This window comes from Natator depressus, chromosome 12 (assembly GCF_965152275.1).
Source record: "Natator depressus isolate rNatDep1 chromosome 12, rNatDep2.hap1, whole genome shotgun sequence".
Lineage (NCBI taxonomy): Eukaryota > Metazoa > Chordata > Testudines > Cheloniidae > Natator > Natator depressus.
This window is the reverse complement of record NC_134245.1, coordinates 4,770,378-4,796,566: the sequence shown is the minus strand read 5'-3', so window position 1 is coordinate 4,796,566 and position 26,189 is coordinate 4,770,378. Positions and strand designations below refer to the sequence as shown.

General features: G+C 44.6%; 1 protein-coding gene across 5 annotated transcripts in view; it reads right to left on the bottom strand.

Moving 5' to 3' along the window:
* The window catches only part of NUTF2 (nuclear transport factor 2), a 54,566-nt gene extending 32,744 nt beyond the window's left edge, over nucleotides 1-21,822 (bottom strand). For 2 of the 5 annotated variants that reach the window (XM_074968399.1, XM_074968397.1), the window contains exon 1: nucleotides 20,977-21,077. In XM_074968399.1, coding sequence (XP_074824500.1) covers nucleotides 20,977-21,070 — 94 coding nt within the window. In that variant the 5' untranslated portion in view covers nucleotides 21,071-21,077. Of the gene's footprint in view, nucleotides 1-20,959; nucleotides 21,078-21,289; nucleotides 21,418-21,627 lie in introns of those variants that run through there. The other 3 variants (XM_074968401.1, XM_074968402.1, XM_074968400.1) reach the window with 3 other exon arrangements.
* Nucleotides 21,823-26,189: the final 4,367 nt, after the last annotated feature.

Sequence of the window (26,189 nt, the reverse complement as noted above, 5' to 3'; positions counted from 1 at the left end):
CCTGTGCTGCTCTCCTCCAGACTCTCTCCAATTTGTCCACATCTTTCCTAAAGTGTGGTGCCTTAACTGGACACAGTACTCCAGCTGTAGCCTCACCAGAGCAGAGCAGAGCAGAGGACAATTTCCTCCTGTGTCTTATATACTACATTCCTGTTAATACATCCCAGAACAATATTAGCCTTTTTCACAACTGCATCACACTGACACACATTCAATTTGCAATCCATTACAACACACAGATTAGAGCTGTCAAACTATTAAAAAAAATCAATCGCGTTGTTAAACAATAATGGAATACCATTTTAATATTTTCTACATCTTCAAATATATTGATTTAAATTACAACTCAGATACAAAATGTATAGTGCTCACTTTATAGTTATTTTTTAATTACAAATATTTGTACTGTAAAAAACAAAAACAGTATTTGAATTCACCTCATACAAGTGCTGTAGTGCAATCTCTATCATGAAAGTGCAACTTACAAATATAGAATTATGTACAAAAAATAACTGCATTGAAAAATAAAACAATGTAAAATTTTAGAGCCTACAAATCCACTCGGTCCTACTTTTAGCCAATCGCTCAGACAAACAAACTTGTTTACAATTTGCAGGAGATAATACTGCCCGCTTCTTGTTTACAGTGTCACCTGAAAGTGAGAACAAGCGTTTGCATGGCACTTTGTAGCCCGCGTCGCAAGATATTTACATGCCAGGTGCGTTAAAGATTCATATGTCCCTTCAACTTCAACCACCATTCCACAGGACATGCATCCATGTTGATGATGGGTTCTGCTCGTGTGATGCATGGCCAGAAAGGGTTAAACATCCTGCAAAATAAAAAACCCTCAAAAGACATGTGGGGAGATGTTTTTGTTTTTGTGTATTTACATATGTATGAGTAGGGTTGACAACGTACTCAGTCCCTGTCTATGCTGTATTCTGATACTTCAGACTCAAAAGAACATCCTTTCATTTAAATGAATTGTAAACATGGGATATCTTGGCATTCATCTCTCTTTGAAATGTACTGTGAATGGTGGAGGAACAAGCAAATGATCTTATGTTAATTCGTATAGCTAAGTACCAGTGATGGACCTCCTTCAAAGTCATCCTAATGACCTTTCGTTCCCTGAGGAACTCCAACTTGTCAAAGGACATGAAATTGTACAAAAGATCCTAGGGTCCTGATTCTCTCATCTCAGATCTGCTTAGGCTTCATTGGGGGAAGTTTGAGTCGCAAGACTGAGGTCCCAGTTATACTGGTAGGCCCTGAATGCGATATTTGGACATTGGACTATAACCTATGAACTGAATTCTAAAGGAACTCTTTGTAACTACAAAGCTCACCATCTCTGCTATGAATTTGAACCTCAATGAATTGAATTCAAGTCTGTAAGATCAAGTCTGTATGATCTTTCAACCATACTCTCACTTCTGTGTTTTAATAAATTTTAGTTTAATTAATAAGAATTGGCTGTAGTGTGTATTTGGGTAAGATCTGAAATATTCATTAACTTGGAAGGTAACACGTCTGATCCTTCGGAATTGGAAGAACCGTTTCTTTTATATGATGAAATAAGATTTACAGAAGTTTTCATAATATTTGTCGGGGGTACCTGGATGGAGGCCTGAGGCAGGATCACTTTAAGGCAGGGGTTCTCAAACTGGGGGGTCGGGACACCTCAGGGGGTCGTGAGGTTATTATGGGGGGGGTCCACGAGCTGTCAGCCTCCACCCCAAACACCACTTCGAATCCAGCATTTATTATGGTGTTAAATATATATAAAAAAAAGTGTTTCAAATTGATAAGGGGGTGGGGGGGGTTGCACTCAGAGGCTTGCTGTGTGAAAGGGGTCACCAGCACAAAAGTTTGAGAACTACTGCTTTAAAGGAACTGTGTTGTTTGGACTTCTGAGTCACCAGTAAGGTATGCAAGAAGCTGTTTTACGCTGCTTGGTAAATCTAAGTATTACTCAGATGCCACCAGCAGAAGGTTGATTTTCTTTTTTGGTGGTTTGGGTTCTGTAGTTTCCGCATCTGAGGTTTGCTCTTTTAAGACTTCTGAAAGCATGCTCCACACCTCGTCCCTCTCAAATTTTGGAAGGCACTTCAGATTCTCAAACCTTGGGTCAAGTGCTGTAGCTATTTTTAGATACATTGGTATCTTCTTTGCATTTTGTCAAATCTGCTGTGAAAGCGTTCTTAAAACAAACGTGATAGGTCATCATTCGAGACTGCCGTAACATGAAATATATGGCAGAAAGCGGGTAAAAGAGAGCCGAAGACACACAGTTCTCCCCCAAGGAGTTCAGTCCTAATTTAATTAACGCATTATTTTTTAATGAGCATCGTCAGCATGGAAGCATGTCCTCTGGAATGATGGCCGTGGCATGAAGGGGCATCCGAATGTTTAGCATATCTGGCACGTAAATACCTTGCAACACTGGCTACAAAAGTGTCATGCGAACGCCTGTTCTCACTTTCAGGTGACATTGTAAATAAGAAGCACACAGCAACATCTCCAGTAAATGTAAACAAACTTGTTTGTCTTAGCAATTGGCTGAACAAGAAGTAGGACTGAGTGAACTTGTAGGCTCTGAAGTTTTACATTGTTTTGTTTCTGAGAGCAGTTATGTAACAACAACAACAAAAATCTACATTTGGAAGTTGCACTTCCATGATAAAGAGATTGCACTACAGTACTTGTATGAAGTGAATTGAAAAATACTATTTCTTTTGTTCATCCTTTTTACAGTACAAATATTTGTAATCAAAAATAATATGAAGTGAAAAGAAAAGGAATACTTGTGGCACCTTAGAGACTAACAAATTTATTGAACATAAGCTTTTGTGAGCTACAGCTTACTTCATCGGATGCATGCAATGGAAAATATAGTGGGGAGATTTTATATACACAGAGATCATGAAACAACGGGTGTTACCATACACACTGTAACGAGAGTGATCAGGTAAGGTGAGCTATTACCAGCAGGAGAGAAAAAAAACCTTTTGTAGTGATCATCAAGGTGGGCCATTTCCAGCAGTTGACAAGAACGTCTGAGGAACAGTTTGGGGGGCGGGGGGGGGGGGGGGGAGGAAATAAACATGGGGAAATGGCTTTACTTTGTGTAATGACACATCCACTCCCGGTCTTAATTCAAGCCTAATGTAATGATGTCCAGTTTGCAAATTAATTCCAATTCAGCAGTCTCTCGTTGGAGTCTGTTTTTGAAGTTTTTTTGTTGAAGAATTACAACATTTATGTCTGTAAATTGAGTGACCAGAGAGATTGAAGTGTTCTCCGACTGGTTTTTGAAGGTTATAATTCCTGACGTCTGATTTGTGTCCATTTATTCTTTTACGTAGAGACTGTCTGGTTTGGCCAATGTACATGGCAGAGGGGCATTGCTGGCACATGATGGCATATATCACATGGGTAGATGTGCAGGTGAACGAGCCTCTGATAGTGTGGCTGATGTGATTAGGCCCTACGATGGTGTCCCCTGAATAGATATGTGGACACAGTTGGCAGTGGGCTTTGTTGCAAGGATAGGTTCCTGGGTTAGTGTTTTTGTTGTGTGGTTGCTGGTATTTGCTTCATGTTGGGGGGCTGTCTGTAAGCAAGGACTGGCCTGTCTCCCAAGATCTGTGAGAGTGATGGGTCGTCCTTCAGGATAGATTGTAGATCCTTGATGATGCGCTGGAGAGGTTTTAGTTGGAGGCTGAAGGTGATGGCTAGTGGCGTTCTGTTATCATCTTTGTTGGGCCTGTCCTGTAGTAGGTGACTTCTGGGTACTCTTCTGGCTCTGTCAATCTGTTTCTTTACTTCAGTAGGTGGGTATTGTAGTTGTAAGAAAGCTTGATAGAGATCTTGTAGGTGTTTGTCTCTGTCTGAGGGGTTGGAGCAATTGCAGTTGTATCGTAGAGCTTGGCTGTAGACAATGGATCGTGTGGTGTGGTCTGGATGAAAGCTGGAGGGATGTAGGTAAGTAGAGCAGTCAATAGGTTTCCAGTATAGGGTGGTATTTATGTGACCATTGCTTATTAGCACCGTAGCGTCCAGGAAGTGGATCTCTTGTGTGGACTGGTCCAGGCTGAGGTTGCTGGTGGGATGGAAATTGTTGAAATCATGGTGGAATTCCTCAAGGGCTTCTTTTCTATGGGTCCAGATGAAGAAGATATCAATGTAGCTCAAGTAGAGTAGGGGCATTAGAGGACGAGAGCTGAGGAAGGGTTGTTCTAAGTCAGCCGTAAAAATGTTGGCATACTGTGGGGCCATGCAGGTACCCATAGCAGTGCTGCTGATTTGAAGGTATACATTGTCCCCATTACATTAGGCTTGAATAAAGACTGGGAGTGGATGTATCATTACACAAAGTAAAACTATTTCCCCATGTTTATCCCCCTCTCCCTGTTCCTCACACGTTCTTGTCAACTGCTGGAAATGGCCCACCTTGATGATCACTACAAAAGGTTCTTTTTCCTCTCATGCTGGTAATAGCTCCCCTTACCTGATCACTCTCGTTACAGTGTGTACGGTAACACCCATTGTTTCATGATCTCTGTGTATACAAAATCTCCTCACTGTATTTTCCACTACATGCATCCGATGAAGTGAGCTGTAGCTCACAAAAGCTTATGCTCAAATAAATTGGTTAGTCTCTAAGGTGCCACAAGTCCTCCTTTTCTTTTTGCGGATATAGATTAACACGGCTGCTACTCTGAAATATAAAGTGAGCGCTGTACACTTTGTATTCTGTGTTGTAATAGAAATCAATATATTTGAAAATGTAAAAAAAATCCAAAAATATTTAATAAATTTCAATTGGTATTCTATTGTTCAACAGTACGATTAATTGCGATTAATTTTTTTGACTTAATCGCGTGAATTAACTGCAATTAATTGACCACCAGAACCCAGATCCTTTTCAGCAGTACTACTGCCTAGCCACTTATTCCCCATTTTGTAGCTGTGAAAAACCCTCAAGAAGGATTTTTCCTCCCTAAAGCTGTGTCTACATTACGGACCTCACAGCTGTATCACTGCAGCTACACCGCTGTAAGGTCTCCTGCATAGCTCCTCTAAGCCAGGGGGAGGGAGCTCTCCTGCCAGCATAAATAAACCACCCCCAACAAGAAGCAGTAGTTATGTTGGCAGGAGAGCATCTCCCACCAACATAGCACTGTCCACACCGGCATTTTTGTCTGTGAAACTTTTGTCAGTCAGGGGTGTGCCAACAAAAGTGCTAGTGTCGGCAAAGCCTCAGTGTAGTACTTTGCACTTGTCTTTACATTTGTTTTTGTTGATTTCAGACCAATTCTCCAATTTGTCAAGGTCATTTTGAATTCTAATCCTGTCCTCCAAAGTGCTTGCAACCCCACACCGTTTGGTGTCATGTGCAAATTCTATAAGCATACCCTCCACTCCATTATCCAAATTATGATGAAAATATTGACTAGTATTGGACCCAGGACAGACCCCTGCGAGACCCTATTAGATACACCCTCCCAGTCTGACAGCAAACCATCTCTCTGAGTAGTCTTTCAACCAGTTGTGCACGCACCTTACAGTATTTTCATCTACACCACATTTCCCTAGTTTGCTTTTGAAAATGTCACATGGGACTGAATCAAAAGCCTGACTAAAATTAAGATATACCACATCTATTGCTTCCCCCCCATCCACTAGGCCAGTAAACCTGCCAAAGAAGGAAATTAGGCTGGTTTGGCATGACTTCGGGGGGGGGGGGGAGGGGAATATCGATGCCACCTATTCCTTTTAACGAAGGCTGCATGTCTGTCACGGAGGTCACGGATTCTGTGACTTTCCATGACCTCCATGACTTTTGCAGCAGCTGCCCAAGACAGGCAGCCCCTGGGCTAGCAGCAGCAGTTTGGGTGTGTGCGAGGAGGCTGCTAGTGCAGGTGGTTAAGGAAGGAGGCACTTACCTTGGGGAGAGGGGCTCCTCAGTTCCCGCTGGCTTGGCCCACCTGCCACTCCTAGGCGGCAGAGGGGCCCAGGGTGGGGCTCCGTGCTGTACGCCCTGCAGCTCACGTTGGCTGCGATTTCTGGCCAATGGGAGCTGCGGCAGCCGGCGTTGTGGCAAGAGCAGTGGAACCAGGCCCCTAGCTCTGCCACCTAGAGCTGGAGGGACATGGAGCTGGGTAGGAAGCCCCTGCCAGCCCTTCCTCCCAGTACCAGCAGGGGTCCCGGGCCACATCCCCCAGCACCTGCGGCGCCCCTGGACTGCCCCACCCCGAGCAAGCACGGCCCCCTGCCCAAGTTTTAATCAAGGTGGGTATTTTTAGTAAAAGTCATGGACAGGTTACTAAAAATACCCGTTACTAAAACGTAGCCTTACTTATAATCTTATTATCCTCTAAATTGTCCTTATAAATTCATTGAGTGGACAGACTGGTTAATTTGAGCTGTTTCCATTGCCCACTGTATTTTCCACTGAATGCATCCAATGAAATGAGCTGCAGCTCATGAAAGCTTATGCTCAAATAAATGTGTTAGTCTTTAAGGTGCCACAAGTCCTCCTTTTCTTTTCACTCAAAGTGAGTCTCTTCTGTTGAGATGAGCGTTCATTACATTGTGGCTAAAATTGAGCAGAATCAGTCTGAGCTGTCTGCTTCCGTGGGTGCAGAGAGCTAACTAGAGGAGACAAACACTTGGTTGTCTTGCCTTAGTTTAGGCCACTATTCTTCACTGGGGCTCTAGAGGGCATTGGGAGTACTTTATGCCACAGCCTGTGCTTTGGATGCATGTCTTTCCCGGGTGGTGAAGGCCAAATACAGCGAGAAAAGCATTCACAGCTGGCAGGGATTTTCAAACACCCCAAGATTGGTTTGGGGGTTATTTGTTCTGCCCTGAGGATTCTCTTCTGTGGTGCTCTGCAGGTTAACAAGCATATGGAGACACTCGAAGGGCTAGGAAAGAGGCATGAGCAGTAGTGTTTTCAAAATGCCAATAAGAAAAGGAGTACTTGTGGCACATTAGAGACTAACCAATTTATTTGAGCATAAGCTTTCGTGAGCTACAGCTCACTTCATCGGATGCATACTGTGGAAAATACAGAAGATGTTTGTTTTTATACACACAAATCATGAAAAAATGGGTGTTTATCACTACAAAAGGTTTTCTCTCCCCCCACCCCACTCTCCTGCTGGTAATAGCTTATGTAAAGTGATCACTCTCCTTACAATGTGTATGACAATCAAGATGGGCCATTTCCAGCACAAATCCAGGGTTTAACAAGAACGTGGGGGAGGGGGTGTTAGGAAAACAAGGGGAAATAGGCTTGAAGAGAGACTGGGAGTGGCTAAGTCATTATGCAAGGTAACCTAAGTTAATTGTATCCAATTTGCAAATGAATGCCAATTCAGCAGTCTCTCGCTGGAGTCTGGATTTAAAGTTTTTCTGTTGTAATATCGCAACTCTCATGTCTGTAATCGCGTGACCAGAGAGATTGAAGTGTTCTCCGACTGGTTTATGAATGTTATAATTCTTGATATCTGATTTGTGTCCATTTATTCTTTTACGTAGAGACTGTCCAGTTTGACCAATGTACATGGCAGAGGGACATTGCTGGCACAGGATGGCATATATCACATTGGTAGATGTGCAGGTGAACGAGCCTCTGATAGTGTGGCTGATGTTATCAGGCCCTGCGATGGTGTCCCCTGAATAGATATGTGAGCACAGTTGGCAACGGGCTTTGTTGCAAGGATAGGTTCCTGGGTTAGTGGTTCTGTTGTGTGGTATGTGGTTGCTGGTGAGTATTCGCTTCAGGTTGGGGGGCTGTCTGTAGGCAAGGACTGGCCTGTCTCCCAGGATTTGTGAGAGTGTTGGGTCATCCTTCAGGATAGGTTGTAGATCCTTGATGATGCATTGGAGGGGTTTTAGTTGGGGGCTGAAGGTGATTACTAGTGGTGTTCTGTTATTTTCTTTGTTAGGCCTGTCCTGTAGTAGGTGACTTCTGGGAACTCTTCTGGCTCTATCCATCTGTTTCTTCACTTCCGCAGGTGGGTACTGTAGTTGTAAGAATGCTTGATAGAGATCTTGTAGGTGTTTGTCTCTGTCTGAGGGGTTGGAGCGAATGCGGTTGTATCGCAGCGCTTGGCTGTAGACAATGGATCGTGTGGTGTGGTCAGGGTGAAAGCTGGAGGGATGTAGGCAGGAATAGCGGTCAGTAGGTTTCCGGTGTAGGGTGGTGTTTATGTGACCATCATTTATTAGCACTGTAGTGTCCAGGAAGTGGATCTCTTGTGTAGACTGGACCAGGCTGAGGTTGGTGGTGGGATGGAAATTGTTGAAATCATGGTGGAATTCCTCAAGGGCTTCTTTTCCATGGGTCCAGATGATGAAGATGTCATCAATATAGCGCAAGTAGAGTAGGGGCGTTAGGGGACAAGAGCTAAGCTATTACCAGCAGGAGAGTGGGGTGGGGGGAGAGAAAACCTTTTGTAGTGATAAACACCCATTTTTTCATGATTTGTGTGTATAAAAAACAAACATCTTTATTTTCCACAGTATGCATCCGATGAAGTGAGCTGTAGCTCACGAAAGCTTATGCTCAAATAAATTGGTTAGTCTCTAAGATGCCACAAGTCCTCCTTTTCTTTTTGCGAATACAGACTAACACGGCTGTTACTCTGAAACCTGTCAAAATGCCAATGACACCCAGCTCCCTCTTTCATGCAGTCCTGCCACCGCTGTTGAACATCTCACCTAACATTTGGTAGATTGGGGCGTGGATGAGGGGTAGGTGGCCAATACTCAATTTGGAGAAGAGAGAGGGAACAGCAGAAGGTTGGGGAAAAAAGAAAAAACACAAGAAGTGGCAAGGATCATCTGTCCTTTTGAGGGTCTCAGCCATTAGTTACTGGAGTCTGCAATCTAGGGGTACTATGTGACCTATGTCTGCTGTTGGGTGCAGCTCCCCACCCCTATTGCTGTTCAGCCCAGAGACCATTTCTTTTGGATGTAGACCTGGCTAACATAATCCAAACTTTTATACCCTCAAAACTATGTGACAGTGTAATCTGCACATGGCTAACCCTTTACTCTAGCCAGAAACTGCAGGCAGTGAAAAATACAGCAGCCCATTTGTAAACTGTCTCTCTCTGGGAGCAAAGCAGCAGTGCCCTGGGACCAGTTATCCATTTGGCTTCTGAGTGAAGTTGAAGGTTTTGGATTTAACCTATACAACTCTACATGGCTTGGGGCCTCCCTGCCTGAGACCCCGCCTTCTCCATTTCAAGCTGCCACAGAGCAGTCTGCAGTGTTCAAGTTGGAGCCCCAGCCATGTATGAAAGCAGCAGCTGCGAGCAGAGCATTCTCTTTGAGAAGGACATGCCAGCTCTACAAGACTTTGCTTACAACAGCACAGGGAGGTGGGATATCTTACTGCTCTCCTGCTGGACAGAACCTATAAATTACATTTCTAGGATGACAGGCTAGCTATGGTATGTTCTCTTCCTGAAGCTAAGTGGTAGATTACAGCAAAGAAAGGGTCAGTACGAATAAAGACATTGCCCTGAGCTCTTAAAAGAGCAGTAGCTCCTATACTAGAAGATTTCAGACAGAGGGCCCGGGGAACAGCTTTTCAGCCACGTTGCCTCTTGTAAGAAACAAGAAATCACGCAGCAGTCTCTCCTCTGGTAAGTCCCCCAAACTTGAGTGACACATCTAGTCTCATTTACCATACATTGGTCCTAGCAACCAGCACGTACATTAAATACACTGAGCCCTTCTTTCTCATGTAGTGTGACTAACATTGTATTCAGACTTGTCACTTGGGAAAAGGACAAAGTGGGTCAGGTAATATTGGACTAACTTCTGATGGTGAAAGGTACAAGCTTTCAAGCTACACAGAGCTCTTCTTCGGGTTTGGGGAAGAAACAGATAAATATTCTCTTACATATGGAAAAAGAAAAGGAGTACTTGTGGCACCTTAGAAACTAACCAATTTATTTGAGCATAAGCTTTCGTGAGCTACAGCTCACTTCATCGGATGCATATTGTAGCTCACGAAAGCTTATGCTCAAATAAATTGGTTAGTCTCTAAAGTGCCACAAGTACTCCTTTTCTTTTTGCGAATACAGACTAACACGGCTGTTACTCTGAAATCTTACATATGGGTAATTCCAGAACCTGCAAAAGTTTAAGAGTTAGGAAAAGGGGGATCTTTGGGATTTGGGGAGAGACTAGTTTGTACGTTCTGACCAGTAACACTGTTTTACCTGCATACAGAAGCACACCCAAAAACAGATTCTACAGTCTCTTTCCTGCAGGAAATGTAGAGAACCTCAGAATATTTAATGGTTATTTTTAGCTTTTTAGAGTATGCTAGAGTAGCCCTTCAATAATAAAAATCCTACAGTATTGTCTGAAATGCTAAGCAAAGCTAGCATTTAAATATAAACAATGTGGAAGTACTTAACTTCAATTGTTAATGAATACCAAACCCTGTAAGAGTTTATAGTTGACCATTCAGATGGAATCCAGGGATAGTCAACTGCAAAACTTGCCCAGTGCAGAATCATCAAATTCAGTCACCAAAGCCACATGAAGTCATACACGTCAGAGCAAAATTTTAGTCAATTCTTTGATTCAGAGGAGGCCAATGAAGAGGAAACAGACAGCCTAAAATGGAATATTCTGGCCACTGCATCTAAGTCACTACTACAGACTGCAAGCTGCTTATTAGGAATAGCAGCAACTGAAGAATTGAGAGAGGTATTCCTAGAAAATTAGGCAGCACCATTTCCTCAAACTACACAGAGTTCTATTTACTGAACTGATTTAAGACAAGCCAGAGTAACCGCAGATGAAAACACTGTAACTAGGAAAGGACTATTTTAGGTTTTCTATACATTGCCCCAAAGCAAACATTCTTTAAGAACGGAGGAACTTTCCATTATGCGCACATACTTAACAAAATTACTTAATAATAGTACTAACTTCAACCTTATCGGCACAACATTCCAACAAAAATAACGTCCTGGAAGTTCTAACGGTTAGTCGCAGGTACACCACCTCTGCCTTTTCAGGCCTTTCTATGGGCCTGGGAAAACCCGTATTCTATAAGGAAACCCTCTTTGATTGGTTCCTTTTTCTCATTCCCCTGCCTCCCGAAGAAGGGCAACCAATCACAGTTGCTGAACAGGATTGTTTAGGTACGCTGTAGCTGGCAGGAATGCAGGTGATCCTGCTCTGATTCCCAAGCCCGTGGTGGGGAGAGAAAAAAAGGCAGTTCCCACAGGTACCAACCGCAACCCTTGGCCTGAAGAGTGAAGAGCTAGGTGCAGGAACCAAAATCCACCAATACATACCCCGTTTCCCCCTCCCCACCCCCACTGCTGCAGGAGTAAGTGGTAGAAGACTTCTGAAAGTTAAGATGTAGAAAATTAAATGCTGAGGTTTGCTGTATGGGGGGAGCTGAGAATGGAATGCTCAGCTAGGAACAGGATGTAAAATGGCAGCATTGGGAGGAAAGAATTAAGCACTTGGTTAGGAAGGGGAAGCCAAAAAATGAATTGAATGAAAAATTAAAGGGTTCAGAAGAGAGGTACAAGAATTATCTGAGGTTCAGAAAACCTGCCTTATAGCAAGAAACTTTAGATGCGCCATCTATTTAGTTTGTCCAGGAGAACGTTAAGAGACAATTTGATCATAGTCTAAAAGTACACAGGGAGAAGATTTCTGATACTTTAGGGTTCTTTAATCTAGCAAAGACAATGAAATGCAATGGCTGAAAGCTGAAGCTAGACAAATTCAGAATAAAAATAAGATGAATATTTTAATAGTGAGCGTAAGGAACCACTGAAATAACTGACCTATGGACTTGGTGGATTCTCTCTCACTTGTAGTCTTTAAACAGAGACTGAGGTCTCTTTTGAAAAGATATGCTCAAGGTCATCCACAAGTTAGTGGGCTTGATACAGAAATCAGTTGGTGACATTTTTTGCTTATGGACTTTTGGCAGATGTGTGGCTGCCAGTAAGCCACATGCGTTAGAAGACCATATAGATAGGAGCTGCTAGTCGCAGTCTTGACACCGTCATAGAGAAAGTCTTCCTAGATCGGGGTGGGCAAACTACGGCCCGCAAGCTGTTTTAATCTAGCCCTCGAGCTCCTGCTGGGGAGCAAGGTCTGGGGCTTGCCCTGCTCCAGCACTCCAGCCAGGGAGCAGGGTTGTGGGCCGCTCTGCCGGGCTTCTGGAAGCAGTGGCGTGGCATGGCCCCCCTCTGGCTCCTACGCATAGGGGCAGCCCCCGCTCCAAGCACTGCCCCCCACAGCTCCCAATGGCCAGGAACTGCACCTTACGGGAGCTGCGGGAGTGGCGCCTGAAGACATGGCAGCGCGCAGAGCCGCCTGGCCGCACAGGAGCTGGAGAGGGGACATGCCGCTGCTTCTGGGAGCTGCTTGAGGTAAGCGCCGCCTGGAGCCTGCACCCATGAGCCACACTCCCAGACCCCAAGCCCCTGCCCCAGCCCTGATCCCCCTCCTACCCTCTAAACCCCTCATTCTCAGCCCAGAGCCCCCTCCTGCACCCCAAACCCATCATCCTCAGCCTCACCCCAGAGCCTGCACCCCCAGCCGGAGCCCTCAACCCTCCCATACCCCAATCCCCTGCCCCAGCCTGGAGCCCCCTCCCGCACCCTGAACTCCTCATTTCTGGCCCCACCCCGGAGCTCACACCCCCAGCCAGAGCCCTCACCCCCTCCCACACCCCAACCCCAATTTTGTGAGCGTTCATGGCCCGCTAGAATGGCCTATACCCAGATGTGGCCCTCAGACCAAAGTCTGCCCACTCCTGTCCTAGATGCTTTCTCAGCATATGGTCATGAGCAGCTAAGTGGCTTAGAAACATTACTGTCTGTGGAAAGGGTGTGGCTACCTGCTCATTTTCAATGAGCCTTAGACTATATCTCAGGACCATGGTAAGTCAACCTACCCTGCGCAACTCCAGCTACATGAATAATGTAGCTGGAGTTGATGTACCTTAGGTCGAGTTATCGCGGGGTCTATACTGCAGGGTGTCGACAGGAGAAACTCTCCCGTCAACTTACTTTACTCTTCTCATCAGGGGTAGAGTACAGCGGTTGACTAGAGAGTGATCTGCTATCGATCCGGCCGGTCTTCACTAGACCTGCTAAAATCGACTGCCGGTGGATTGATCTCAGAGCATCGATCCCAGCTATAGTATAGATGTAGCTTGAGCCACAAGGCTATATAGCTACTGTTTGACTTAAAAGTAGTTTAAAGAAATATAATTCATGTTCAAGGACCTACGGAGTTAACATCTGATCAAGAGGACCTCAGACTTGTCATCTTCAGGAAATGATGGAAGTTCTTCCTTCACCTCAGACAAACTATGAGATAACATGTTTAGATCCCAAAAAGATACTTTATATGGTGTATGTAGGCTTGGAAGGATTAGATTTATATTGGTAAAGCAAGTAAATTTAAACATCAATTTCACACACAAACCGACACAAATATTTCCATCAATAATACTCGAAATTTACAGATGGGCAGAATAAGAAAAATATTGCTTGAGAACTGAAGAGTTTGATTTAAAGATATTTACCAGGGATGTTGGCAATTTGTGTTTTAACAGTTTTAAAATTTTAACTTTATGAACCTCAATGTTTGTCATTAAGTTATTATTGTCTGACATCCCCATAATTTCCCACAGTGTGAAAATGAAAATCGATAAAAAATACAAAAAAAAAATGCTTAAAATAAGCATTGATCTTAGCTGTCAAAATTCTAAAAATATAAAGATTGAATTCTGCAATGCCTAGGTATTTGTAATTGGTCTATGCAATTCACTCTTGCAGAAGGTTGTCAAGACAAATATTATGACAGTTAAAAAAGAGGATTGGAAAACTAGTTAACAACATCTCTAACTATGGAAGCTAAGATTGATATATAAGAATTAATTACATATCAAGGTGTAAACTGAGTACCTGTAGAGACTTCTCTTCAGTGGACATGGAGAACAGCCTTTAACATATTTGAAGATTTATCAGGTCCCGCCCTCAGTCTTCATGTCCTTCTCCTAGCCTCCTCCCCAAAAATCATTACTAAACAACCAGCTAGACTTATTATTGGGTGAGGATTACTTTTATTCTTTCGAGGCTCAGCAATGTGTAGATAAAAATCAGTCAACATTCATTTAAATTTTACTAAAACCAAAAGTTTTCTTCATAGTTGTATAGTCTTGGTGGCTGCTACAAAAGATGTTAAAAAGGAAATCTGCCTAAATACCAAATTCTCTCTCAACACTGGGAACTGCAGCTCAAGTTTGGCATTATTTAAAACACAAAAACAAAAAACCAAAAAAAACCCCACACATGTAAACTTATCCCATTATCTAGTTGTGGAGATACTAGTATTTAATTGGCGACAGGTTTCAGTGGTAGCCGTGTTAGTCTATCAGCAAAAAAAAAAAAAGGGGGGGGGGGGCGGAGTCCTTGTGGCACCTTAGAGACTAATAAAGTTATTTGGGCATAAGCTTTCGTGGGCTAGAACCCTCTTCATCAGACGTATGAAGTAAAAGATACAAGAGCAGGTATAAATACATGAAATGATGTGGGTTGCTTTACCAAGTGTTAGGTCAGTCTAACGAGATAAATCAACTAACAGCAGAATACCAAGGGAGGAGAAATAACTTTTCAAGTGGTAAGAGAGTGGCCCATTACAGACAGTTGAGAAGAAGGTGTGAGTAACAGTAGAGAGAAATTGGGGAAATTAAGTTTAGGTTTTGTAATGATCCAACCACTCCCAGTCTTTATTCAGGCCTAATCAGTTGGTATCTAGTTTGCAAATTAATTCCAGTTCTGCAGCTTCATGCTGTAGTCTGTTTTTGAAGTTTTTTTTGTTGAAGAATTGCAACTTTGAGGTCTGTTATTGAGTGACCAGAGAGATCGGAGTGTTCTCCTACTGGTTTTTGAATGTTATGATTCCTGATGTCAGATTTGTGTCCATTTATGTATTATTTACCTAAAAGTCTTTACAAAAAGAACACAAGGAATTGTTGCTGGAGAGTAACTCTTCCCAGAACCAGAGGTATCCAAGGTACATACTATCCCAGAAGGAGCAGGTTGTTGCAGTGATATATTTAACTTTCAAGTAGCAGTTCTGCAACCACTCTCTCCATTTCTTACCACATAGGTAATTGTTTTGTTCCAATGGGATATTCCAATCTAATATGCTATATATGCCACAAATCCACACACATCACATAGAACTCAGCCAACTTGATGCAGGAGTGACTGGGTAAAATACTACAGCCTGAGCTATTATGCAGGAGGTCAAACCAGATTATCGGAATAGGTATTACAGCCAGAAAGGACCATTAAGAGAATTTCTGCTCCATTTGAGAACATACAATACATTGCTCTTACAGTACATTTTTTTTGCAATTGTTTACAAAAGACAGCAGCAGCTATTGAAGTTCACTGCTTGTATCAGGGCAAGCAGCTTCCTTCTCAGATCACACGAGAAACAAAGAAAACATACATGTGCATGCATGCTCTTGTTCAGTCAGAAAATACACATCTGGCCCTAGTTCAAGACGACCTGAACCTGTTATTTCTGTCCATGATACAGCCACTCATCCAGCCTCAGCTGAATTTACTCCACTCTCCATGGGTACAGGACCTCTGCTAAAACAGTGTAGCACTAACTGGACTACCCAAATATTGTAACAATACCTGAAGTCTAAAAATGCCAGATTTTGCCTTGCTCTGAACTCTCCAAATATGAGGCTCTGGCCATTTTTGTTCCCAATTCTCTTATTCTCCACTACCCCAGCCCCCAATGCTCAGCTCCTTTTGCTTCTTTTCTGTGACACAAATCACACAGGCAATATGAGGCACAGAGCTCCATGATGCACACGAGTAAAGTACCTTAGGCCTTATCTACACTTAAGATTTGCCGCTTTAACTAGGCTAGTATAGTCCCCAGGGTGGACACAGTTATACCAATATAGCTTATTCTGGTTTGGCAAAACAAAATAAGCTATACTGGTATAACTGCGTCTACACTAGGACTTTTACTGGCATAACTATGTCAACAACAAAAAACAACTCACAGCTTACTAAAAGTTATGCCAGCAAAATTTTTTAAGTTTAGACCAGACCTACCAGATCATGGAGGGGAAGTGGGGCGGGAGGTAGCATTGCTGAGTAGCATAGAAGGAAAACAATGTCAAATTCATAAGTAACTGAAAAGAAAGTAGAACTGGGAGAGAAATTAATTTAAAATGATAAGCAGTTAGACCAGTGGTGCCCAAACTTTTCCTGTTGTGCCCCCCTTACCAGTAATGGAATCTGTCTGCACCCCCCTCCATTACAGCAGTTGGTTCAGCAGAGGAGCTTGGGCTGAAGGCAAAGCTGAGGGCAGAACTGGGAATGCCGGAGAAGCTGGGACTAGAGACGGAGCCAGGCCCCCACCGTGTCCCCTCCGAACATTCCTCCGTGCCCCCTAGGCGGGGAATGTCCCACACTTTGGGGATCATTGAGTTATACTAAACGACAAATAAGCAGGGTTCGTGTGTAACGGATAAAATTTTATGCAGCCTTGAAGTGAGAACAACAGACTATAGAAAAAACAGTATAAAGTAAAATTTATGACACTTCAAATATCAAAATTAGTCTGGTGAAGCATGGTTTGTGTCATTAGAAATAAACATCAAATAGAACCTATTGAATTTAGTCATTTAAAAAACGCTAATTATATATTCATAGACAAGAGTTGTAAGTGCACTGAAATCACTCCCACTTGTGCCTATATATTGTTTTCAGCATGTGTATTGGTTTGAGAAAGCATCCTGTATGTGGATGAAAGCCACAACCTTAAGTACAGTTTATAACTTTACTTTCTTGTATTTTTCTGCAAGTAACCTGCTCTTCATGCTCTACCTAGACTATATATTTTAATCTGCTCCAGTAATTCAACCATTGTGGAAAATGGTAAGAAATCTTGATTTATTAAGAACAAAAGAATGGCCATACTGGGTCAGACCAACGGCCCATCTAGCCCAGTATCCTGTCTGCGGACAGTGGCCAATGCCAAGTGCTTCAGAGGGAACGAACAGAACAGGCAATCAAATGATCCATCCCATCATCTACTCCGAGCTTTTGGCAATGGATGACAAGTTCTCTAGTTCTCTCAGACAACCAATGATCAAGAAATAGTTTAGACTTTTACCACTTATGGCCATTTAAATGGGCTTTTTTCAGCAGATTCTCTTTTTAAGAGGAGATTATTCACACAGAGATAATTAAGTATCAGTTTCTGCTCTGAAACACAAACGTGTAGTGCACTAACATATGGTGGTCCAATTAGTATTTTATTTCAGCTGAACTACTGTTGAATCTAGTCATCCATAAAGCAATCTGTATACAAATAGGGAAAACTGACTCAGTTAAATCTGGTTAGGTACAGTGGATCTGATACAGGGATGCAATATTTTGATATTACCAGTATGTTTTAAAATATTAATATCTTATCACAATTCAGTTCTTACAATTGCATAAGACTCCAATCCAGATTAAACTTCCAAGTGCAGTTCATCAAGAGAGTGCAAGGAAAAACTTGCTTTAAAAAAGGCAATTCTACCAAGAACTGGTAAGCTACTTCTGAAAATGTTTCTCATGACAATTTATAAATACACTCAGTCAACTCGAATATTTGAAAACATTTTGGTCTTCGTGTCATAACCTGTCAGACAGTAATGGTCCCAGTCAGGGATACAGTAAAGGAGAAAGCTTAACAACTCATTTTCTAGGCCCTGGATGCTGGCTCTCGTCTAATCCTAAAAAGACAAGAGGTTCTGTTGCTATGGGCAGCTGGGAGGTAGCCTTGTATTCATGAAGGAGGTTACAGTTACAATCTCCTCCTAATGCGTTTGTTTCATCTCCAGTACAGAGACAGCTCTCAGTGTAATGCACACTTACATAGTAAGATATGAATAGCCATCTGCCATAACAACATTTAAATCATTCATCTGTGAAACAGAGGAGAATATGGCTGTGAAAGAGAATAAAACAAGGAACCAGCATTTACCTCCTTGGTTTGGGGAGCTGACATTCACACTGAGTGCTCTCCTAGCTAGAATCTGTAGAGTCCTCTTGTCCACCAGCACTTGCTCTTATACTAGTCTTGAAATTTGCCTCTTTTATTAAGTGTTAGTGGCTTTCTGACAAGTTGTAGGTTAGGCGTTATGAATTTCAGGTTCATCTTTTGTTATTCAACAAAACAAACAATAGATTGCTTCTGATCACATAACATGAATAACTTGAGAAAACCATCCAAGTAAAGACGATGCAAAAAACAGAGCTGTAAATTCAATTTACGGCTCTGATAGCACTTAGTACTTTACATTTGCGAAACACTATACCCATATCCTCACAACATACATGTAGTGCAGTGGTGGGCAAACTTTTTGGCCTGAGGGCCACATCTGGGTGGGGAAATTGTATGAGGGCCATGAATATAGGGCTGGGGCAGGGGGTTGGGGTGTGGGAGGGAGTGCAGGATGGGGGGGGGGGGTCAGGGCAGGGGGCTCAGGCTCCAGCCCAGCGCCGCTTACTTCGAGCAGCTCTGGGGTGGCAGCAGCATGCAGCAGAGCTATGGCAGGCTCCCTGCCTACCCTGGCAGTGACCAGCATGTCCGGCAGTGGTTCCTAGGGGTGGGATGGGACAGGCGGCTCCGCTGCGCACTGCCCTCGCCTGTGGGTACCACCCCCGAAGCTCCCATTGGCCGCAGTTCCTGGTTCCCCGTTCCTGGCCCATGGGAGCTGCGGGGCGGGGAGGGGGGGAAGAGAGTATCTGCAGGCGAGGGCAGGGCACAGAGCCCTCTTCCCCACCTTCCAGGGGCCAAAGGGACATGGTGCCTTAGCCCTGCTGCGCCACAGGGCTGGCAATCCCTTGGGCCAGATTCAGCCCGCTGGCTGTAGTTTGCCCTCCCCTGATGCAGTGCAAACATTGTTCCCATCTTACACATGGGAAAAAAAGAAACAGAGAAAGTTACTTGCCCAAGATCTTACAAGTCAGTGACACTGATGGAATTAGTACTCAGGATCGCCTCTCTTCCAACACTATGCACCACCTTTCAGATACAGACAGAAATGGAATGCAATACACTGGAAATACCGGAGAGAGAATTATTATAAAGGCATCTCAAGAGGGATAATGAATTATTATGGTTCTAAACAGCAGCTCTCTGAAGAACTATATGTACAGCTGAGTTATTACAAGGACAGGACAGACTACAGTTAAAGCAGCAAGCATTCCTAGATGGAAAAGATTCCAGAAATCTCAATGTAATGCTTTCCAATAGGAAGAGTGTACAAAAAACAATAACTGTAACAAAAACAACAGGGAGTCTGGTGCCACCTTAAAGGCTAACAGATTTATTTGGGCATAAGCTTTCGTGGGTAAAAAAATCCACTTCCACATTCACTTTCTCCACAGTAGTCATGATTGTATCGTCCTTTATCAACCCCCCTCAGTCATCTTTCTTCCAAGCTGAACAGACTCTCTTCATGGGGAAGCTGTTCCATACCCCAATCATCTGCTCTTACTATTTCCAATTCTAATATATCCTTTTTGAGATGGGCTGACCAGAACTGCATGCAGTATTCAAGGTGTGGTCATATCATGGGTTTAGATAGTGGCATTATGATATTTTCTGTCTTATTATTGATCCCTAGCCTAATAGTTTTTAATGTTGTTTAAAAAAAAAAACAAACTGACTGTTGCTGCACATTGAGCAGATGTTTTCAGAAAGCGATCCATGATGATTCCAGGATGTCTTTCTTGAGTGATAAAAGCTAACTTAGACTCCATCATTTTGTATGTATAGTTGGGTTTATGTTTCCCAATGCGCATTACTTTGCATTTATCGACACTAAATTTCATCTCCTGTTTTCTTGCCCACAGTCACCCAGTTTTGTGAGTTCCCTTTGTAACTCTTCGCTGTCTGCTTTGGACCTAATTATCTTGAGTAATTTTGTATTGTCCACAAACTTTGCCACTTCACTGTTTACTCTTTTTTTCCAAATCATTTATAAATATGTTGAACAGCACTGGTACCAGTACAGATCCTTGGGATATCCTGCTGTTTACTTCTCTCCACTGCGAAAAATGACCATCTATTCCTAACTTTTCCCCCTTGTCTTTTAACAAGTTACTGATTCATGAGAGAACCTTCTCTCTTATCCCAGCATTCCTTACTTCGCTGAAGAATCTTTGGTGAGGGACCTCGTCAAAGGCTTTATAAAATCCCAACTACGCTATATCCACTGGATCCCCCTTGTCCACGTTTGTTGACCCCCTCAAAGAATTTTAATAGATTGGTGAAGCACAACTTCCTTTCACAAAAGCCACCTTGACTCCTCCCCAACAAATCCTGTTCCTGGATGTATCTGATCGTTCTGTGCTACAGTTTAACCAGTTGGCCCGGTACTGCAGGCAGGCTTACCGGCCTGTAGATGCCAGGATCGCCTATAGACCCCTTTTTAAAAGCGGGCGTTACATTATCTGCCCTCCAGCCCCCTCGTTTCACACCACACCGAGTAGCTCTGCAGCTTCACAGCTGACATAGTCCAGAGCCGGCCACAGGTGACCAGCCTGGGCTCGGCCCCTGGGGCCAGCGGGGCTGCTGGCAGCGACTCCCGCCGCACTGTGCAGGGGCCCGGCCCGCGCGGCCCCGAGAAGGGCAGCTCCGCGCGGGCCTGGGGCGAGTCACCGCGCTGCCCTGGAGCCCCCGCCCCTCCTGTCAGGGCGCAGCGGGCTGGGCGGGCGGCAGTAGACCGCCGGCTCCCGCTCCCACGGCGCCAAGGCCCGCGGAGCCGCCCCCTCGCCACACCGCGATGCTGCCCGGGCCGGCTCCGGCCCGCAGCTCCGCTCCCGCTGCCCAGCCCGCCTACCTGGGGCCCGCACTCACCGCGCGGCTCCCACGATGGCGGCGGCACCGAGCGCGGCCTGAACCCACTGAGCCGCCTTCCCCCGCGCTCCCCGCCCCGCCCGGGCACGCCCATCACCCCGTGGCACGCCGGGAAAGCGAGTCCTGCCGCAGCCAATAAACAGCCCCGGCTGGGCGCGCGCGGCCTACCATTCCCGGCGTGCCACGCGTCACGGCCGCCCACCAACTCTCAGCTTGAATGAAAGGCAACGAAACAACATTCTGCCGTTAGCGCCCTTTAGCCGCAGAGCGTTGTGGGATAGTGGCGGAGCGCGGCGCTGTTGGTTTCCTTTACCTCAAAACTCCGCTCTTGGCGGGACTCGGCCTAGCCCGGCAGTTGCTTGGGGAGAGCGCGGGGTCAGCTGCTCTGCGGGGCGAGGGCTCCCCGTGGAGGGCCTGGCCTGGCTTGGCCGCCCCGCTCTCCTTCGGGGTGGGGCTCAGCTGTCAGCGCCGCCGGCTCCAGCGCTGCCGTACAGGGAGCAGCCGCTCTGGCGGGGACGGGGCCTAAGAACAGCCTGTCCCCGGTCCCCCTTCCCTTCTGCCCCCTGAGCCCGCACACCCTGATCCGCGGCACTGCCTCCCTCTCTTCCAGCAGCGGCATCACCCTCGCCTTGGAAACCGCTGTGCACTCACCCGCCTCCGCGAGGTCCCTGCTCTCTCCGCCCCTCCTCCCTGCTCTCTCCTAGTGTCTCTTTAGTCTCGGCGTCACACCTTCCCTCATGCTGCCTTTCGCCGGGACACGCTCCCATTTCTAGGTGGCCAAGCAGCCTCTAATATCTCCTTCAGCTCTCTCCTTAAACCCCATCTTCTTCTTCCAGGGGGAAGTGACATCATCTACCACGGTGGTGCTGGTGACATAGGTTCTGTGCCTCCTAAAATCCATGCACCCCAAAGAAACTAGTCCATTAGTTGCCTAATGGCCACTCCTAAATGGAGGCAAAGACTAGAGAGCTATTTTGTCAAGAAAATTCACCCCAGACTGGAGGGGAAGACATAATGGTGCCTAATCTTAGAAGGGCAGAAAAAGAAATGGAAAAATACCAACCAAACAGTTAAACAAAGGAACTTTTGCAAGAATTCAAAGCAATGGAAACTGATTTTCTTACTAAATGCCTGGCTGTTAAGAAAAAGAAGAGAGAGCTGATTTTGATGATAGGATAAGGACTTCTGATGTGGGAGTCATGAGAAAGTGGACACAGCGGTCCATCTGCAGTTGTGAGTGAAGCAAGAGGTAAGGAGAAAGGTGGGAAACGGTGCAGATGAAAAATGTTAGAATCAAACAGAGCCTCAGAAAGTGTGGAAAAGAGAAAACTTGTATTATTGCTCCAAAGTATTCGTAAAGACTTGCTAAATTTAAACTTAGCAAAAGCTGCAGTGGCCCACTGAGCCCTTTTCTCCCCTCCTGCAGTGGGAAGCTATCGTGTAGACATAATAGTGCAGTGATGCTATTTCAACAGAAAGAGGTAATCGTGAAAAAGGTGAGAGAATAAAAATGTCCATACAAGAACATAGTCTCATGTTTCTAGACCCTTTGGCCATGAGTGAGCCAAATGAAGGAATTGGGTAAAGTTATTAAATCAATCTGAAAAATGAACAGATGTGGTTTTCCCCATAAAGCTCACCTAACTTTCAAAACAAGAGTTATATTGAAAAAATCTGAAAAAGAAATACTCCCTGGGAATGGCAAGTGAAGAAACAATGAGACTGGAAGAGGCAAGGCAGGCCTCTGGCAAATAATGAAGCCCCAAAGGAAAAGAATCCTAAAGCGGGGCAGGGGAAGTATGAACCAACACAACTCCACTGGAAACGTGCACAATTCAGTAAAGTGGCAGACAGCCACTAATGACACATAACAGAGAGGGTTTATAAGAAGGGTTTATAATTATCTGGAAATGAAGAATGCAGAAACAGATATTTAGAGCTGTGAGGTTCAGGGTTTTGAGAAATAATCCAGCCACTGTCTTGGACCTCATGCAAGGAGTGGTCAGAGCTCCCCCAACCTCCAGGCAGCATAAGGGCCATGAAACCATGGTTTAAGCCCTGAAGATTCCCAGCTTTCCACAGGTCATCCCAGGAGGCTTCTACCTGACTCCTGTCACAGTGGCTGCAACTGGGATGAGACTTTTTCTTTTCTTTTGGGCTCATGAGTTCTGCCTCCCAAAGCAGTTGGCTGGACAGAGGCAGGACTGCGGCTGAAAGCTGAGGAAGCTAGGGTGCTGCTGGAGTGGGAGAGACAAAAGGAATGGAGCCACAGTGCAGTATTGAATGCAGCAGGCACCTTCCCTCAATAAATTCCCAGGCTTGTTAGTGGGCGTCTTTCCCCCTGAAAACATAATCACATCCCCTGACAATCCCTTGGCTTCTCACAGCTTAGAGCTGGTGACTGCAGGTGGCTGATGCCATCCTTGGGCTGGGAGCCTGGATGAGCAGTGACCAGGGCAGCCAATTTCCTGTTTCTCTCCCTCTGGCTGGGCCACAGGCCCATTCTTCGGATGAAAGGGGGCTCTGTGCTCTCTCCCTGGGCTTTCCCCACAGATCTGCCAAGTCACTAGTTTTTAGATGGAGAGTCCATCAATCTGGTCAACCTGTGGAACTTGTTTTCAGGAGATGTTGTGAAGATCAAAACTATAACGGGGTTAAAATAAATTAGATAAGTTTACAGAGGATAGGTCTATCAATGGCTGTTAGCCAAGATGGTCAGGGACCCAACCCCATGCTCTGGGTGTCCCTAAACCTCTGACTGCCAGATGCTGGGACTGGATGATAGCTGATGTATCACTCAGTGATTGCCTGTTCTGTTCTTTACCTCTGTAGCACCTGGCATTGGCCACTCTTGGAATACAGAATCCTAGGCTAGATGGACCATTGATCTGACCCAGTATGGCCATTCTTATGTTCCCCCTCCAGCTCTCCTGCCATGTCGAGCTTTCTGGCTGCCCAACTGAGCTGTGTTCTGTGCCTTGCACCTACTGCTGCAGGGAAGGAAGGAAGCACAACTATCAGCAGCAAGCAAAGATAATCCTTTCTCCACCAGCCCTGACTGCAGGGGGCTGTATATCATGGGTAGGGCTCCCTCTCCCTCAGGCTGACTGGTCAGAAGCTGCAGCTGCCTTCCACTCCATGGAGGGCAGTGCTTTCAGGGGGAAAGAAGAACCCCTCAGCTATTGAGAGGAGTGGAGCTCCAGGAGCTGTTTTGTTTGAAGATTTTGTGAGGAGGGGCAGAGTACTGATTGTGTGAGGGGCTGAATGCTGGGTGGCTTGTGGAGGGAGGAGAGAGTTGCATTGTGGGGATATTTTGCTTCTGGGAAAACTGTTCAGACATTGTCTCCCAAATGGTTTCCAGGCACAGGCAGATCTCGTTGCCCTTCAATTTCCAGTCCAATATGTGGGCTGGGAGTTGCTGCTGCAGCTGGCTGGGCTGGGCTCCAGCCCTCTGATGTGAGGGGGAACAGGGGCAGCTGCAGCAGCAGCAGCTGCTGCTTCCTGGTTCTGTATTAATAGTGGTAGTAGCAGAGGTATTCTCCAAAATGAGATCCAGATGGGAGACCCATTGTGCTGGGTGCTGTATAAACACACTCAAGAGACAATGACTACCCTTGCGACTTTACATAAGAATATAAGAATGGCCATACTGGGTTAGACAACTGGTCCATTTAGCCCAGTATCCTGTATTCCAACAGTGCCAGTTGCTTCAAAAGGAATGAACAAAACAGTACAGAGTGGTAGCTGTGTTAGTCTGTATCAGCAAAAACAACGAGGAGTCCTTGTGGCACCTTAGAGACTAACACATTTTATTTGGGCATAAGCTTTCCTGGACTAGAACCCACTTCATGCATGGAGTGGAAAATACAATAGCAGGTATATTTATACATAGTACGTGAAAAAATGGGAGTTGCCTTACCAGGTGGGGGGTCAGTCTAACGAGACAACTTAATTATCAGTAGAATACCAAGGTAGGAAAAATCACTTTTGTAGTGGTAATGAGGGTGGCCCATTTCAAACAGTTGGGAAGAAGGTTTGAGTAACAGTAGGGGAACATTAGTATGGTAAAATTAGGTTTTGTAATGACTCATCCACTCAGAGTCTTTATTCAGGCCTAACTTGATGGTGTCCAGTTTGCAAATTAATTCCAGTTCTGCAGTTTCAAGTTGGGAATCTGTTTTTGAAGTTTTTTTGTTGAAGAATTGCCACTTTTAAGTCTGTTTATTGAGTGACTAGGGAGGTTGAAGTGTTCTCCTACTGGTTTTTGAATGTTGTAATTCCTAATGTCAGATTTGGGTCTATTTATTCTTTTGCGTAGAGACTGTCCAGTTTGGCCAACCCCCTGTAGTTCAGTCAGAGCTTTAGGAACATCCATAGCATCGTGTTGCATCCCTGACCATCTTAGCTAATAGCCATTGATTACATTATCCTTCATTAACTTATCTAATTCTTATCTAATTTTTTGAATTCAGTTATATTTTTTGTGTTCACAACATCCCCTTGCAACAAGTTTCACAAGTTGACTGCATTGTGTGAAAAAGTACTTCCTTATGTTTGTTTTAAACCTGCTGCCTATTCATTTCATTGGATGACTCCTGGTTCTTGTTTTATGAGAAAAGGTAAATAACACTTCTGTATTCACTTTCTCCACACCAGTCATGATTGTATAGTCCTTTATCATATCCCCCCTCAGTCATCTCTCTTCCGAACTGAGGTCATGTGGAAGCTGTTCCCTTTCCCTAATCATTTTTCTTGCCCTTACTATTTCCAATTCTAATATATCTTTTTTGAGATGAGGTGACCAGAACTGCACACAGTATTCGAGGTGTGGGCATATCATGGGTTTATATAGTGGCATTATTATATTTTCTGTCTTATTGATCCCTAACCTAATAGTTCTTAATGTTGGGTTTGGTTTTTTTTTGTTTGTTTGGTTTTTTTTTTTTGACTGCTGCTGCACATTGAGCAGATGTTTTCAGAAAACTATCCACGATGATTCTGGAATGTCTTTCTTGAGTGATAAAAGCTAACTTAGACTCCATCATTTTATATGTATAGTTGGGTTTATGTTTCCCAATGTGCATTACTTTGCATTTATCAACACTGAATTTCACCTCCTGTTTTCTTGCCCAGTCACCCAGTTTTGTGAGATCCCTTTGTAACCCTTCACAGTCTGCTTTGGATTTAACTCTCTCGTCAGCTCTCAATTGTGC